Source organism: Aedes albopictus, chromosome 3 (genome assembly GCF_035046485.1).
Source record: "Aedes albopictus strain Foshan chromosome 3, AalbF5, whole genome shotgun sequence".
NCBI lineage: Eukaryota > Metazoa > Arthropoda > Insecta > Diptera > Culicidae > Aedes > Aedes albopictus.
The window spans coordinates 293,189,714-293,203,715 of record NC_085138.1 but is presented as its reverse complement, the minus strand read 5'-3'; the positions used below and the strand labels follow the sequence as shown (position 1 = coordinate 293,203,715).

General features: G+C 41.9%; 2 protein-coding genes across 2 annotated transcripts in view; one reads left to right on the top strand and one right to left on the bottom strand.

The window, feature by feature from the left end:
• The window catches only part of LOC134290779 (uncharacterized), a 483,651-nt gene that overhangs the window by 336,842 nt on the left and 132,807 nt on the right, over positions 1 to 14,002 (top strand). The window lies entirely within an intron of this gene.
• LOC109418700 (uncharacterized) lies at positions 11,594 to 13,637 on the bottom strand. Its single transcript, XM_019692930.3, has 2 exons — positions 12,178 to 13,637; positions 11,594 to 12,110 (listed from the first exon to the last, which is right to left on the bottom strand). The coding sequence occupies exons 1-2, from the start codon at positions 13,483 to 13,485 to the stop codon at positions 11,856 to 11,858; spliced, it is 1,563 nt and encodes a 520-aa protein (XP_019548475.3). The 5' UTR covers positions 13,486 to 13,637; the 3' UTR covers positions 11,594 to 11,855.

The window sequence follows — 14,002 nt, the reverse complement described above, 5'->3', positions numbered from 1 at the left end:
ATCACGAAAATGTTTTAAAAAATATAAAACTGTTGAGTTTGCTCATTGGCTTAGCGGTAGAATTTTTTGTCGATCAGCCAAGCATGGACGTAAAAAAAGGACAAGGTGTATGTGACATAAAATTTTAGGTAAACCGGACCTTGTACCTGACCTGACCTTGTGAACATGTACTTAAATTAGCTGGGATTATGCAACTTTCAAGTATTCTTAAAAAAAAAGCGGAAAGGTATGCAAAATTAAAGTAAACGTTTCTCTGAATTTTCTCATTAATCTGTATTTTGTACAATACTTAAAAAAAACTCGTTTTTGGTACTCTGCATTAGCGTGGTACTAGCGGTGGTAGCCAACCGCGCGACTGACGGAAGGCTGAACTGCACTATATGTCTTTATTCTCAATGCTCGACCTTTCCCTATGTTATTTTGATTTTCTTAAGATACAGGTGGTTTGTTTGTACGGACTTTAAATGGACATCACAATTTTTCATGCTGTGAACAGGAAAAATCAACTTAGTTAGTCGAATAAAAATTGCTTTCATGCTTTTGGAACAGACAGCAAAAATAAAACACCAAATAAAAAAACCACGTGGTTTGGTCGCAACCCTGCAGGCCAACACTGGAAGCTCGCCCCCGTTTACTAGTTCAAATTTAGATTACAAATGGTTCAACTTAAGATAACATTCTCCAAGTAAGAATTACTTAAATTTGATAATTTTATGACAGAAAATGCAGAATATTATTCGGTTGGTCGATTCTACGAAAACTAGGCTTTCATTTGACGTGTTCACATATTGCGTGTAATACAATGCATGAGCTGTACGAGTGCATCGAAAATGTGCTTTCTCTGGGGGGAAATGGGTTAAATCACAGTGATTTTTCAATTGCCTGTTTTCTATGACAAAAACGCCTTTTTCAATGCTTTTGAAGTCCATGTTATCAGGTTATATTATGGAAAGCTGTTTAACATCTTTTCCGGGACAATATTTGCCTAAAAAGTACGTCGTTTTAATGAATTTCGAAATGGTTCAAATTAAGATTACAATTTGACTAGTTCAAAGTTTGATTTCTTGTTCTATTAATATTCAATTGCGGTTGTATCACGATCGTGGCCATCAACCTGTCCCTCATAAATTTGGAATCCAACATTCGAAACGTATGGTATTCGAGTATTCTTACTGAAAATTTGAGAACATTTTATCTACGAAATCAAAAGTTTTTAATTACTATTTACTACAAATAATCAGAACCAATTCAAATGCCCGCTATAGTAAACAATCGCAGCATTCAACAGCTGAAAAATTGCTGGGAACGCTCTCAGTATCTTGCTCTCCGAACACACCACGAGATTTCTCAGTGTATTCTCAGAACTGTTTAACGTGGAACCACTGAATATGAAACTTTTAGGAAATTGATACAAACTTTATAATCAACGTGGTATATGAATGGTCAAAGGACGTCTAGCGGATCTGTAACAATTCTTACCAGAAATTGAGAAGGGAAATCAGCATTTTTTATAATATGTAGAAGCGAGTCAGCAATTAAAGCAAATTGTTGGGCGATTGTTATTGGCCTCACGGCATGGTGAAGTAGCGTTGTCATCATTCTTGCACGCGAAAACATCTAAGTTTGTAAGCGAAACTCTATGTTTGTTGTGTAAATGACACTTTTAGTTAACGTTATGGATCAGCAGTTGATATTGACTGCCACTCCCCATCCTGCTTTGCACATAACTCATGGAACGCATTGTACAAAGCCGTCAAAAAGCAAGTCCTGAAAAGGCACAGCTGTGGTCCATGATGGCTGTTGTGAGACATCAGCAACGAACGTATGGCTTCACAGGAAAAGAATGTCACAATTTAATGGACCCTTCGATGGTTCTTGAAGGTGGTCCTAAGCTACACGATCTTTTAAATGTAAGCGTTTAATCAACTGATGGTTTAATAATAATTATATTTCAGGCATTAAAAGTCTACAAAGACATCTACAGAGCGTGTTTAATAGAGTGTCGTGCTTTCTTCAAAGAGCAAATAGCTCACTGGAAGCATTAAACGTGTCTGTGTCTTTTTTTTATTGGATCGACTGACGTCTGAGCTTCCACTCAAGCCAATCGACATCACAGATTGGCCCATTATGGGATCGATTCAGTTAGCTGATCCGCAATTCCATCATCCCGGGAAAATCAGCATTCTTCTGGGAAACAAGCTTTTCTTCCAGCTACTTGAGCCGGGATCAATAAAGCTTGGCTTAAATGACAAATTTCCTGTACTCCAAAATACAAAACTCGACTGGGTAGTTTCTGGTGGTTACAAGGAGCTCCACACTCAACCGATCTCTAACGAACCTTCGTGCCTACTAGTCACTTCGAACGAAACCTTGTCAGAGCAGCTGCGATTATTCTGGGAGCTGGAAAAATACATTAACACACCTCCTCACTACACTACGGACGAGGAGATCCGTTGCGAAGAACACTTCGCCAAATATTCAAATCGCGACTGCACTGGTAGGTTCGTTGTTCGGCTTCCATTCTCGGAGAGCAATGCAACTCTGGGCAAATCGCGGGATATTGCGGAGTAGAGAATGCATCATCTTGAGCGAAGGCTGGAAAGGTATCCCAAATTACGAGAACAATATCACACATTCATACAAGAGTACATTGACCTTGGTCATATAACCCCCTCAATGCTAGAACTAGGTAACTCGTTTTGGAAAGTGCGGATAAAAATGGCTGGTAAAACTTATGCTGGTATGAAACAAACTCTTTGTTGATCTTAAAAGTTGAATTAATATGTGTTTTCGGATTTTCAATTGACAAACTTTTGTTTATTGTGGTGTACGTTCAGATATAAACAAATTTCTTGTGATTTCGCTAAACCAGTTACCTAGTTCTAGCATTAAGGGGACGATATGAGCCTCGTCACGAGTAGTGCTCCAGATGAATGTGTGTTCCTTCCACATCATTGCGTTGTTAAAGAAAACAGCACTACGACTAAATGTAGAGTTGTCTTCGATGCATCTGCCAAAACAAGCAACGGCAAATCGCTCAACGATATCCTTGAGACTGGTCCCGTATTACAAGACTCTCTGGTGAACATTCTATTGCGGTTACGGTTTCCTTCCGTCGTCCTAGCTGGTGACGTTAGACAAATGTACCGCATGGTGCTTCTCTGCAACGATCATCGGGACATTTGCAGAATATTGTGGCGATGGTCTAAGGAGGAACCACTGCTACAATATCGTTTAAATACCGTAACTTACGGTACTAAAAGTGTGTCGTACCTAGCGACAAAATGCGTTCAACAACTTCTTCTGTCACATGAGGAAGATTTCCCGGAAACTGTCCAACGAGCCATCAAGGGTTGACGATGTTCTAACCTGCGCTGAAACCATCGAGGAAGCGAAGCAGCTTCGCCAGGAATTCTGCCAAATATTTGCAGCCAGAGGTTTCCACCTACGGAAATGGGCTTCAAATAAGCCTGAAGCCCTCGAAGGAGTACCCGAAGAGGATCGCGAAATGAAGACTCACATCGACTTCAATGAACCAAACACCATCAAGGCCCTCGGAATCCACTGGAAGCCGTGCAGCGACGAGTTCCAGTTCAACGTTCAACCACCCAATATCCTTCAGCCCACAAAGCGCATCATTTTGTCTGAAATCGCAAACTTGTTTGACCCGCTCGGTCTCATCGCGCCGATTATCATCAACGCCAAACTATTGATGCAGTGTTTGTGGGGACTGAAGGTGGACTGGGATACTATTCCCCCCCGGTGAGTTGATTGACATTTGGCAAGGTTTTGTGCGAAGTCTGGGTCTTCTTAATTCCTTTCAGATCCCAAGACGAGTGATTGGCACAACCAGAACATCGCAACTTTATCTGCACGGCTTTAGTGATGCATCCGAGCGGGCTATGGGCGCATGTGTGTACATCCGAACGATCGACGACATTGGGAATCAAAGCTCGTTCCTATTATGTGCTAAATCGAAGGTCGCACCGATTGGGAACAAACGTTCAATATTGCCACGATTGAAGCTTTGTGCGGCCGTATTCCTCTCCAGACTAATCAGAATGTGACAAAGGCCGTGGAACAGCATTTCGTCGAAATTCAAGCTTGGGTCGACTCTAAGGTGGTGCTGGCTTAGCTAAACGGAGGTGCATCACGCTGGAAGACCTTCGTTGCCAATCGGGTGGCTGAAATTTCAACGCATCTTCCAGCCATCAATTGGAGCCACATCGAGTCGGAAAATAATCCGGCTGACCTAATTTCGCGCGGAGCATCAGCAGAGAAAATTCATCACAATACGTTATGGTGGAATGGTTCCACATGGAATCCAGTCACTGATCGAAACAAGTGAACTACTTGCCACGAACTAACCAACACTGATAATCAACAGATCTCCAGGGAGCAACGAGTAATGGCAGTCTCTCTTCTCACCGTCTATGAAAACCAATTTCTCGATGAGATGTTGACCCGATATTATCCCAATCTCACGAAGCTTCTTCGGGTTACCTCTCGTGCCCTTCGTTTTTGATCTCCGGAGTTTCGATCATCTTCTCGCTTACTGCCAATTGAACTCGATCGAGCTCAAGCAGTTTACATTCGCCATGTGCAGCAACAACACTTCCGCGAAGACCTCGACCGTCTAAGACTACAAAGGGAGATTAACGCAAGCAGTAGTCTCTACCAACTAAAACCATTTTTGGGCGACGCGGGAACGCTCAGGGTGGGCGGAAGGTTACAGCTATCCGGCCTCAGCTATGATGTTCGGCACCCAATACTTCTGCCTCGAAGGTCTATTCTAACTTCGTACATACTGAATCACGACCACATCACTCAATATCATTGTGGGCCTCAAACTTTGTTGGCGGTTTCACGAAAGCGCTTTTGGATAATTCGTGGTTCCAGCGCTGCAGGGAAGGTTTATCGTCAATGCGTAATTTGTGCACGTGTCAAGCCCGTACCGTTGTATCAGCAAATGGGTCAACTTCCGTCAGACCGAGTTTGCCTGAATCCAGTCTTTGCTATAACAGGAGTCGATTATGCCGGTCCTGTACAAATCGTCGGACGCCGAGTAAGAGGGGCTAAACCTAGCAAAGGCTATATTGCACTATTTGTGTGTTTTACAACCAAGGTGGTACACATGGAAGCTGTATCGGATCTCACCACTAGTTCATTCTTAGCTGCGTTTACGCGGTTATGTAGCCGCTACGGATTATCAGCCAAGGTGTATTCGGATAACGCTACCACGTTTAGATCAGCTTCGAAACACTTCCGTGAAATGTATGACCTGCTACACTCAACTGCGCATCACGATAGGGTGGCTGACTTCCTGACAGATAAAGGTGTTCAATGGAATTTTATTCCAGCTTGATCTCCTCATCATGGAGGTCAGTGGGAGTCAGCGATTAAGGTCGCCAAACAGCATCTTTCCAAGTTAACCGCAAACTACATCTTCACTTTTGAGGAATTATCCACGTTAATTTCTCAAAATCGCCGCTACAAAGAATTCCCGCCCCCTCACACCAATTTCGAACAGTCCAGCTGATGCACTGCACAGCCATTAACTCCAGCTCATTTCACTATTGGAAGGCCACTCACATCGGTTCCGGAGATCAATCTGTTGGAGCGTCAAATATCATCCCTCTCACGTTGTACATTCATCCAGCGTCTTTCGCAGGTGTTCAGAGTTAGATGGCAAACGGAGTACGTGCGGTCGTTGCAAGTTTCACTAACATAGCAGCACAGATTTCACGTTCGCGTTGAAAACTCGGATTTTGGTGAGTCGACTAATATAGTTGTTTTTCCATACAGTTCTTAAACTCGCAAAAGCAGTCCTCACCTTCTAGATTCGTGCACCTATGTAGATCTTGGTGCCACTATCAGCCGCCATTTGGCTACCAAGATATTGGAAGCTTTCAATATACTCCACCACTTACCAGCCTTAAATCTGGAAGCGTTGATCGTGTTTACATCCAACGATTTGGTCTTGTTGACGTTGATGGTGAGACCTGCCGCTGAGGAGCGATTGGTAAGATCATTGAGCTTGCTCTGCATATCAGAGCGCCGTTGAGCTAGGAGAGCAACGACATCAGTCAGTTCGGAGTCATTCAGGGGCTCCATGGTAATGGGCTGTTAGAACAATCCACGATTTGGTTCACGGTTAATCGCACCTACGATCGATCTCGTCGATTACGATGAGGTACAGTAGCGGTGATAGGATACATCCTTGCCTCACTCCAGCAACGACCCGGATGGGATCGGACAAAACACCGTTGTGCAGTACTCTGCCCTGTATGTACTGTGCTTCAATGAGGCCGATGATTTTCTCAGGGAGACCCTTCGCCTGAAGGCTTCCATATGTTTTCGTGATTGAGACCGTCGAAGGCTTTTTCGTAATCAATGAACACCAGATAGAGAGACTCTTGGAATTCATTGATTTGCTCCAGGATGATACGGAGCATGACAATATGGTCCACATAGGATCGTCCGACACGGAATCCTGCTTGCTGCCGTCGGAGAGTTGAGTTAATCTTCTCCTGTATCTTGTTAAAGATCACTTTACAAAGGACTTTGAGAACGATACACAGTAACATGACGCCCCGCCAATTATCGAATACAGTCAGGTCACCCTTTTTGGGTACCTTTACTAAGACGCCTTCCATCCAGTCGACCGAAAATGTCACGGTTTCCCATATGTTTCAGAATAATTGATGCAGTAGTTGTGTGGATACTACGGGGTCAGCTTTGAGCATCTCAGCTGATATGCGATCGACCCCGGGGCTCTGTTCGATTTCATGTTAAGGATGACTGTTTCTATCTCCTGCACTGATGTAGCGTCGGTGTTGACACGGGTAATGCGCCGAACCCTTGGCGGATCATGTCAAGGTGTTGGTGGCGGGGCCGACACTTGAAAAGTGACGGCTTTCAAAAGTGCTCGAACCAGCGTTCCAGCTGTCCACACACCAAACGCTTTCAGCAATATTTTGCTGAATTTTGCAGAGCTGAAGAGTCCATCAAATTTTTTGGTGAACTTTCAGCAAAGTTTGTTGAATTTCAGCAAAACGTTACTGGTGATCAGCAGAGTTTACTGAACAAATCAGGGTTTATCAGAGTTTACTGAGCAAACCACGAGGAGAGTAGTGTGCGGTAGTTCGACAGCAGCAAAGCTTCGCGCGCAGGCTTTGCTAGATTTTTGCGATTTTTTTTTTCTCTCGGCGGGGCTTCGACGACGACGACGGAACGCCAAGCAGTCAGTAGTGTGAGGTAGTTCGATAGCAGCAAAGCTTCGCGCGCAGGCTTTGCTAGATTTTTGCGATTTTTTTTCTCTTCTCTCGGCGGGGCTCTGACGGCGGGACGAAGCGTACGGTGGACGCGTCGTGGCTCTAGTCGGTTCCGAATTTTTCGCTTCCCGTCGGCGCTAGTTCCCAATACACTTTTAGTTGATAATATATTTTTTTTTTTTACATTAACACAAAAGAGTGAAAAATGTTAGTTCGGGCTCGCCGGTCGTGGAAAAAATCCGGGCGCCGACAAGTGAGTCGCGTTCAGTGTATTTCTGTGTGGAATAGACTAAAGGTTTCTACTCCCTAGTGGAGTGGAGACGCGCGATAGAATTTTCTTTTTGGCTAGTTTTTGCGTCGAAAAGAGATCGGTTGTTAACGGCGGTTTGTGTATATTGATCCATTGTCAAATCATATCACCAACCATAGGTGACTCCCGGACTGACAATGTACCTTACCCTACTAACAACAAATTCCTTCCTGAGACAAACGTGGAGATGCAGCGATTCGCGGTCTTTTTAACAACGTTTGTTTTACTAACATTCCCTCCCATCCTCGATGACCGTAAGGACGTGGCCGGCGCCGTTATTGACCTTATTAAAGTTGAGAGCTCTCGAACTGTGTACATTGAGAATAGTAAGCTAGTCCCAAGCCCTATTCATTGGTTCCTTGTGCAATTTCGATTGCTCTGGTCAATCACGGAGTAGCAACTACGAATTGTGCGGTCATCTATGCTCATGCTGCTCATGCTCATTACTGAGCAAACCACGAGGAGCCAAACGGCTTTGGCTCCTCGTGGTTTTGCTCGCTCTATCGCGGCTTTGGCGTTCCTTCGTTCCTCTATTTTCCTCCAGGTATCATCTGCGATCCACTGCTTTCTCCAGGTGCGTAGCTCACCCAAATTATTCTCGCCGGTGGCGGTGAAGGCGATCTTGATGTCGCTCCATTGATCTTCTACGCTTCCACCTTCCGGAATATCCGGTTCTCTAGCTCCTCAAAGGAGGACATTTTTATCGCAGCGTCTTCCAGTCGGCGTGTGTTGAACCGGCGCCTAATGTTCTCCTCCTGTCGATCGATCCTGGCAATGCGCAGCCGGATCTCGCCGTTTAAGAGAGATGTTGGTCATCAATCGGAACCAACCTTCGCGTTGATATCGCCGGATCTTGATTATCGCCTTTTGGAATCTTATCCGTGACAGCATTTAGTTGGCTAATGTTCTCCTTGTCTTGCATTTCGGCAGCATAATATTAGATCATACATAGTAATCCCGATCCCGTGTTCTGAATTTTGCTACAATTATCCTCTCATTAATAGGTTCCCACTTCATCAGCGCCCAGTGGCACAGTGGGAGTGCGGTCCGGACCGGACCCCCAAATTCAGGGTGCATTCGAATCAGGGAAAGTGTCTAACACTAGTTTAAATAAAGTTCTTTGAATAGCATAAGTTTCCTATAATACAAGTTCAATACTCCGCAGATCTGCTGATAGGTATGTAGGGGCTCCTTCCTGATTACACTAGTTTACAAAATAAAACAAAAGTCGTGAACTTCTGTCAACGACCAAAATTTTTGAAGCACAATTTAGTGCTGATTTCAAAACTGACCTTCAAAAATTTTTAAGTAGAACAGTTTTTGAGTTTTTGCTCAATATCGAGTGTAACAACTTTTCAAAATATGTGATTTACTAAAATTCAAATATATTGCGTTTTGTTCTACCAATTTTAAATCTTTTTCCATAAATTAAAAGCTGAATACAATACCAATTGATCATCTGAATACAGGTTTTGCGTCAGATTGATGAAATTCAAGATATTGACGAGTTTTAGAGACGATCTCCTTAAGTTTTGGCAAAATTATCAGATTTTTTTTTAGAAATGTATTTTTTTAAAAAGAAAAAAAACATTTTAAAAATTCTTTCTCGGTGTTAATTTGATATATCATATGTAGGCGAGTTACAGTAAAAATTTCAGCTCAATCGGAGCATTCATTACGGAGAATGAGATGTTTGAAGTGAGCGACTTTGCTTTAAAATAGAACAAAAATCGAATTCAAATCATCAACCTTGTATGGAAAGTCGAAAAAATTTCCGCTCCACTGTAATTTTTTTCTTTCGCGTTTTCAAACTCAGGGCATGATTCTACACCAAAAATGATCATCAGCTTTCCGAGTTCAAAAATGCTGTAAACTAGTGTTATCAATAGTTTATAGAATGGGACACATAGCTGGTTAATTGAGAGTCCTATTACATATTTACAATTGTAAATGTACACACTTAATTCAAGCAGTTAAGTTAAGTTAGTTAGTTTAGTTTAAAAGTTTGGTGATTACTCTTTGAACCTTCATGGGTCGCAAAATTACAAAAAAAGGTGTTAGTAATCAAAATTCAATTTAAAGAAATTTAGTACAGATATTGAAGTATCATAAGCATTATGAAAACGTCCCTGGTAACCTAACCACAGGACAAAGCTGTTGACTTAGCTTATGGTAGTTCAGCCACTTTGTTTGAAAAAAAAACTTGCAGTATCATTATATTATATTATATTATTATAGAAATACATAGAGAAATCCTTGCATGAAAAAAATCTCGAAGAATTTGTTGTACAAAATTATTTGTAAATTTCCTGGAGAAATCATTTATGAAATTTCTAAGGGGTTCAGGTATCAGAAGGCCAGCTCCAGAGGCACGTTATCCTCCACTTTTGACATTTGTGCCATCCACAAATCTTTGGAGAGGAAGTTTTAAACAATTTATTGGATGAACTACTAAAGAAATCTTTGGAAAAATTCCTGCAGAAAGTTAGGGGGGAATTTCTAAAGTCATTTTTGGAAGAATTCGTATAGTGTTTTGAATACAAACTTAGTAAAATCTCTAAAGCGAACGCTTTATCTGATTAATGAAACCTTCGCAGGAGTTTCTAACAAGATGCTTGAATAAATTCTGAAAGAAGCTTTGGATAAATTTCAAGAGATTTTTTAGAAGATTTTTTTTTAATTCCTTGAAAAAAACCCGTAAGATATCTAGAAGCGATCCTGAAGAATTCCCGATGAATATCTTCTATGAAATCAAGGCCTGGCATTGATACATCAAAGTGACATAACAGTCTTAGGAGTAATTCCTGAAGAAATCCTTGGATAAACTTCTGAAGAAATTTCCAAAGTCAAAAATTTTGTATGAACCAAAGTCAACGGAGGGGAAGAGGGGTCTGATATAGCATAGCATAGCATAGCATAGCCGACCGTACACATCCTGGGGTGGCTGTCGATAGAGACGTTTATTGCGCCGGAAAAGTTGTCTGGGACTTGACAAACCTTTCATTTAACGAACTCTCGACACCTGGCCAGGTCCTTACGATCAGCGGGGATGGGGAGGAAATGTTGATTAGATATCTACTCAGAATATGTCCAAGAACTTGGCCCACTTCATAGATATCTGGAGTTGGATGTGGATGGGGTTTTATGGGATGCTTTCTTTGGCGAAAAAGCGTAGAACTTTATATTATACATTTAGTTCAATCATTTACCTAGTTACCGCTAGAAGAGTAAAAATTAGTAGAACATTTGATAATTCAACCATTAGATAAATACTCTTGAAATTAAGTTGAATAATAATGATAAAATAGTAATAAAATGGGTTATTTTATTGAGGCTGAAGATCATTGTATAAACAGTTTTGTTACACCACCAAACATCGTCTCAAGTATTCGCTTCATTGTATTATGGTAAAAGGAACATTCTCACCGAGTGTTCTGCCGAACCATGATGAAATTTTATCAATTTCAGCTACTGCTGTTTCACGTCAGCCTGATCACACGCTATTCATTGGTTGCAAATATAATGGTGATCTTTCCAACTGTTCTACACCATCACAACATTCGAGTCTGTACGCTTGTTAAGACTCGATTCACGTACAAAAACGAGTGCACTTTTCTTCCTTTCAGCGAGCAATTTAAAAGTTTCGTCCCCAAAAGTCTTTTGTGAATCCTAAACGCGTACTGGTGAAACACTTCGTAAAGCTAGGTTTGATTACTTTTGCACCCCGCATCACAATTCGCACTTTGGAAATCAACATTCACTAGAATCACTTGAACAAAACTTTTACATATTCTGGCTGCCGGATGACGTAGCACCATCAGCCGTTTCGTACTTTCACCGGCAAAACTAAAGAAAAAAAATCTTACGGGACGCAGAAAAACGTGACAGTTGGAACAAAAACGCAGCCACCCGCGCACGCAGATTGCTGCGATCCTCACGGAGGGGAAGAGGGGTCTGAGATGGCCCAAAATGAGTCTACGTAGTTTATGGACAGTGCCTAAGCCGAAGAATAGACTCAAAATTTCGGGAATACAAGTTCAAATGAAAATCATTAAGTAGTTCACATAGTTTTATATTACTTTGAGTAGCTTATTTGATCTATATAAATAATTGTTCAAAATCATCTTACAGCACTATGACTCACATTTTGAAAAATATAATAACGCGTTCGCTAAATGTTTAGACTAATACTTATTTTACTTTACAAATGCACAACTCCTGACACAGTTCAGTTCTTTCAATTTAAACCACGTTATCTGAATTTGTTCAATTCAATACCACTGGAAGGGCAGTTCCTGCTTGAGAACCCCATTGGGGAACTCGGCATTGCGGTAGTAGATCTGGCGTTCTGCCACCAGAGCTGGTGGAAGCTCATCACCCCGGTACAGCTCCAGCACATTGCACGTGGGCATCGTTTTGCGCAGATTAGTTACACCTTGTGGAGTTATCCGGTAGCAGTCGTACAGCACCAGCAATCGGAGATGGGGCAGTTTCGCGGCAAGGGCCTCCAGTGTGGAATCCTCGATCTGGAAGAAAAAATATAGATATTATTGGTAGGTATTGTTTGTATTAAAAAAAAGCGTTGAATCATACATTATCATTGAAGTAGAAAATGACTTTTTTAAGCTTGGGACAAAGCATTCGTTCGTCGATGGTTTTGGAGACATTGATTGCCCAAAGTCGTAGTTCTTCCAGGTCCGGCATATCTGCTAGATGTTTGAAAGCCTTGTCGCTCAATTTGTTGCAGAATGCCAGTTCGAGACGTTCGATCGTTGGCGCATTCAACGTGAATTTGATCAACTGCTCATTCTTAAGCTTTGTATCGTGAATTTCCAAAATTTTCAGGGTGGGGAGTTCTTTCAGAAAGTTGGTGAAGTCAGTAGCCACGTTATCTACGTGCAGTCGTCTGAGTTTGCTGAAAGTAACATGCCGCCAACTGAATTTGTAAATTCCTCTTATTTGGAGGTCTTCGAGGTTTTCCAATCTGGTCAGCATGTTGAATTTTTTGCACTCTACGAATCCGGAACAGAGAAGACTCAATTTCCGTAGCTTTAATGATGTTGCGCAAATGGCTGCTATCACTTCGTCATTAATCCCGGCTTCTATCTGAAGTTCTGTTAGCAACTTCATCTGCTTGAACAACTGTGGCCACACTGATCCAGATATCTTAAGATCAAGTTTCGTTAAATGTGTGAAGTTCATGTCCGAAAACTCTGACTGATTGAAACATCTATTAGTGGAGAAGCTTAACGTGTCTAGCTGGTGGCTGAAACAGCGAGTCAACACAACGTCTCGTAAATCTACACAACCGTGAATTGTCCGGACACTAAACTTCGACAAATTCGGTGTGATTGTCAAAAAGTCCTGATACAGCCGACAGTCATCACCGATGTCCAACGATAAGCTTTCCAGTTTCTTCAGTTCAGTTACTTCTGCATCATTATCGAATTCATCGTAGTAGATTCCTCCGGAAATTGTAAGATCCGTCAGTTTTGGTAGCAATTCCAAAACCTGCCACAACTCACTTCGCCGCAGCCCATGACAATTCGTGAAAACCAAATTCTCGATCGTGTCGCAGCACAGCTGAACCATGAAGAACAACAATTCCCGCGCCATCGGTCTCTCAAAATTCACATGGAAGAACTCCACATTGATGTAGTTCCTCTTGCTGCACACCATGACGTCGCTCATCCGATTGAATACCTCTTCGGCGTCCGTTCGATCCAGGCTAGCCACTTTGGGACAAACACGCAACCTTATGCTACAAAGCGCGACCGGCGAGTTGAACAGCATCCAGTTCCAGCTTTTGCACACCAAAGAGGCATTCTTGCGATCTCGCAGATCGGTTAGATTGTCCAATATGTGCCACACCAGCTCCGGCGGGAGGCCTTCCAGATCCATTATTGGCTGGCAACTCTTCTGATGAACTATTGGTTCGTTTATAATGAAGGATTTAATTTATGAATCAACAGAACATCTGAGTAAAGCGAAAGTATTTGATACGATAACACAAGAGTATAATCAATCAACAACAAATGTCAAGCAATGTTTATATTATGGTCGGAAGTAGGATGGACTTCAGGTATGATTAGTTTTATAGTGGAATAGTGTTCCAATAAGATTTTTTGCACGTCATTTTATAAAATACATTGAATGATTGGCTGTTGAACAGAAAGACTACATTTTCCCATGGCACATATTTGCTGCAAGTTAAGTTTACGGGGTATCATTAAACATATTAAGTAAAGACTTTACCCGTCAAATTCAGGAAAACTAAACTGGCATTGAACATTTTCTGAAATCAACACTACCACATAAGGTATTTGCTTACCTATTCCTACATACAGCTATCTTGACAGTATCTTCACCACTAAATAACATTCAATTTCGGTGGTGAGTTTGAGATGCCCAGTGGCGC

What these genes read in the sequence shown, in the direction of transcription:
- LOC109418700 (XM_019692930.3), bottom strand. Translation starts at nt 13,485, where the DNA reads ATGGATCTGGAAGGCCTCCCGCCGGAGCTGGTGTGGCACATATTGGAC. An exon ending in TTTTCTACTTCAATGATAAT is followed by an intron (nt 12,111 to 12,177) that starts GTATGATTCAAC and finishes TTTTTCTTCCAG; the next exon opens with ATCGAGGATTCCACACTGGA.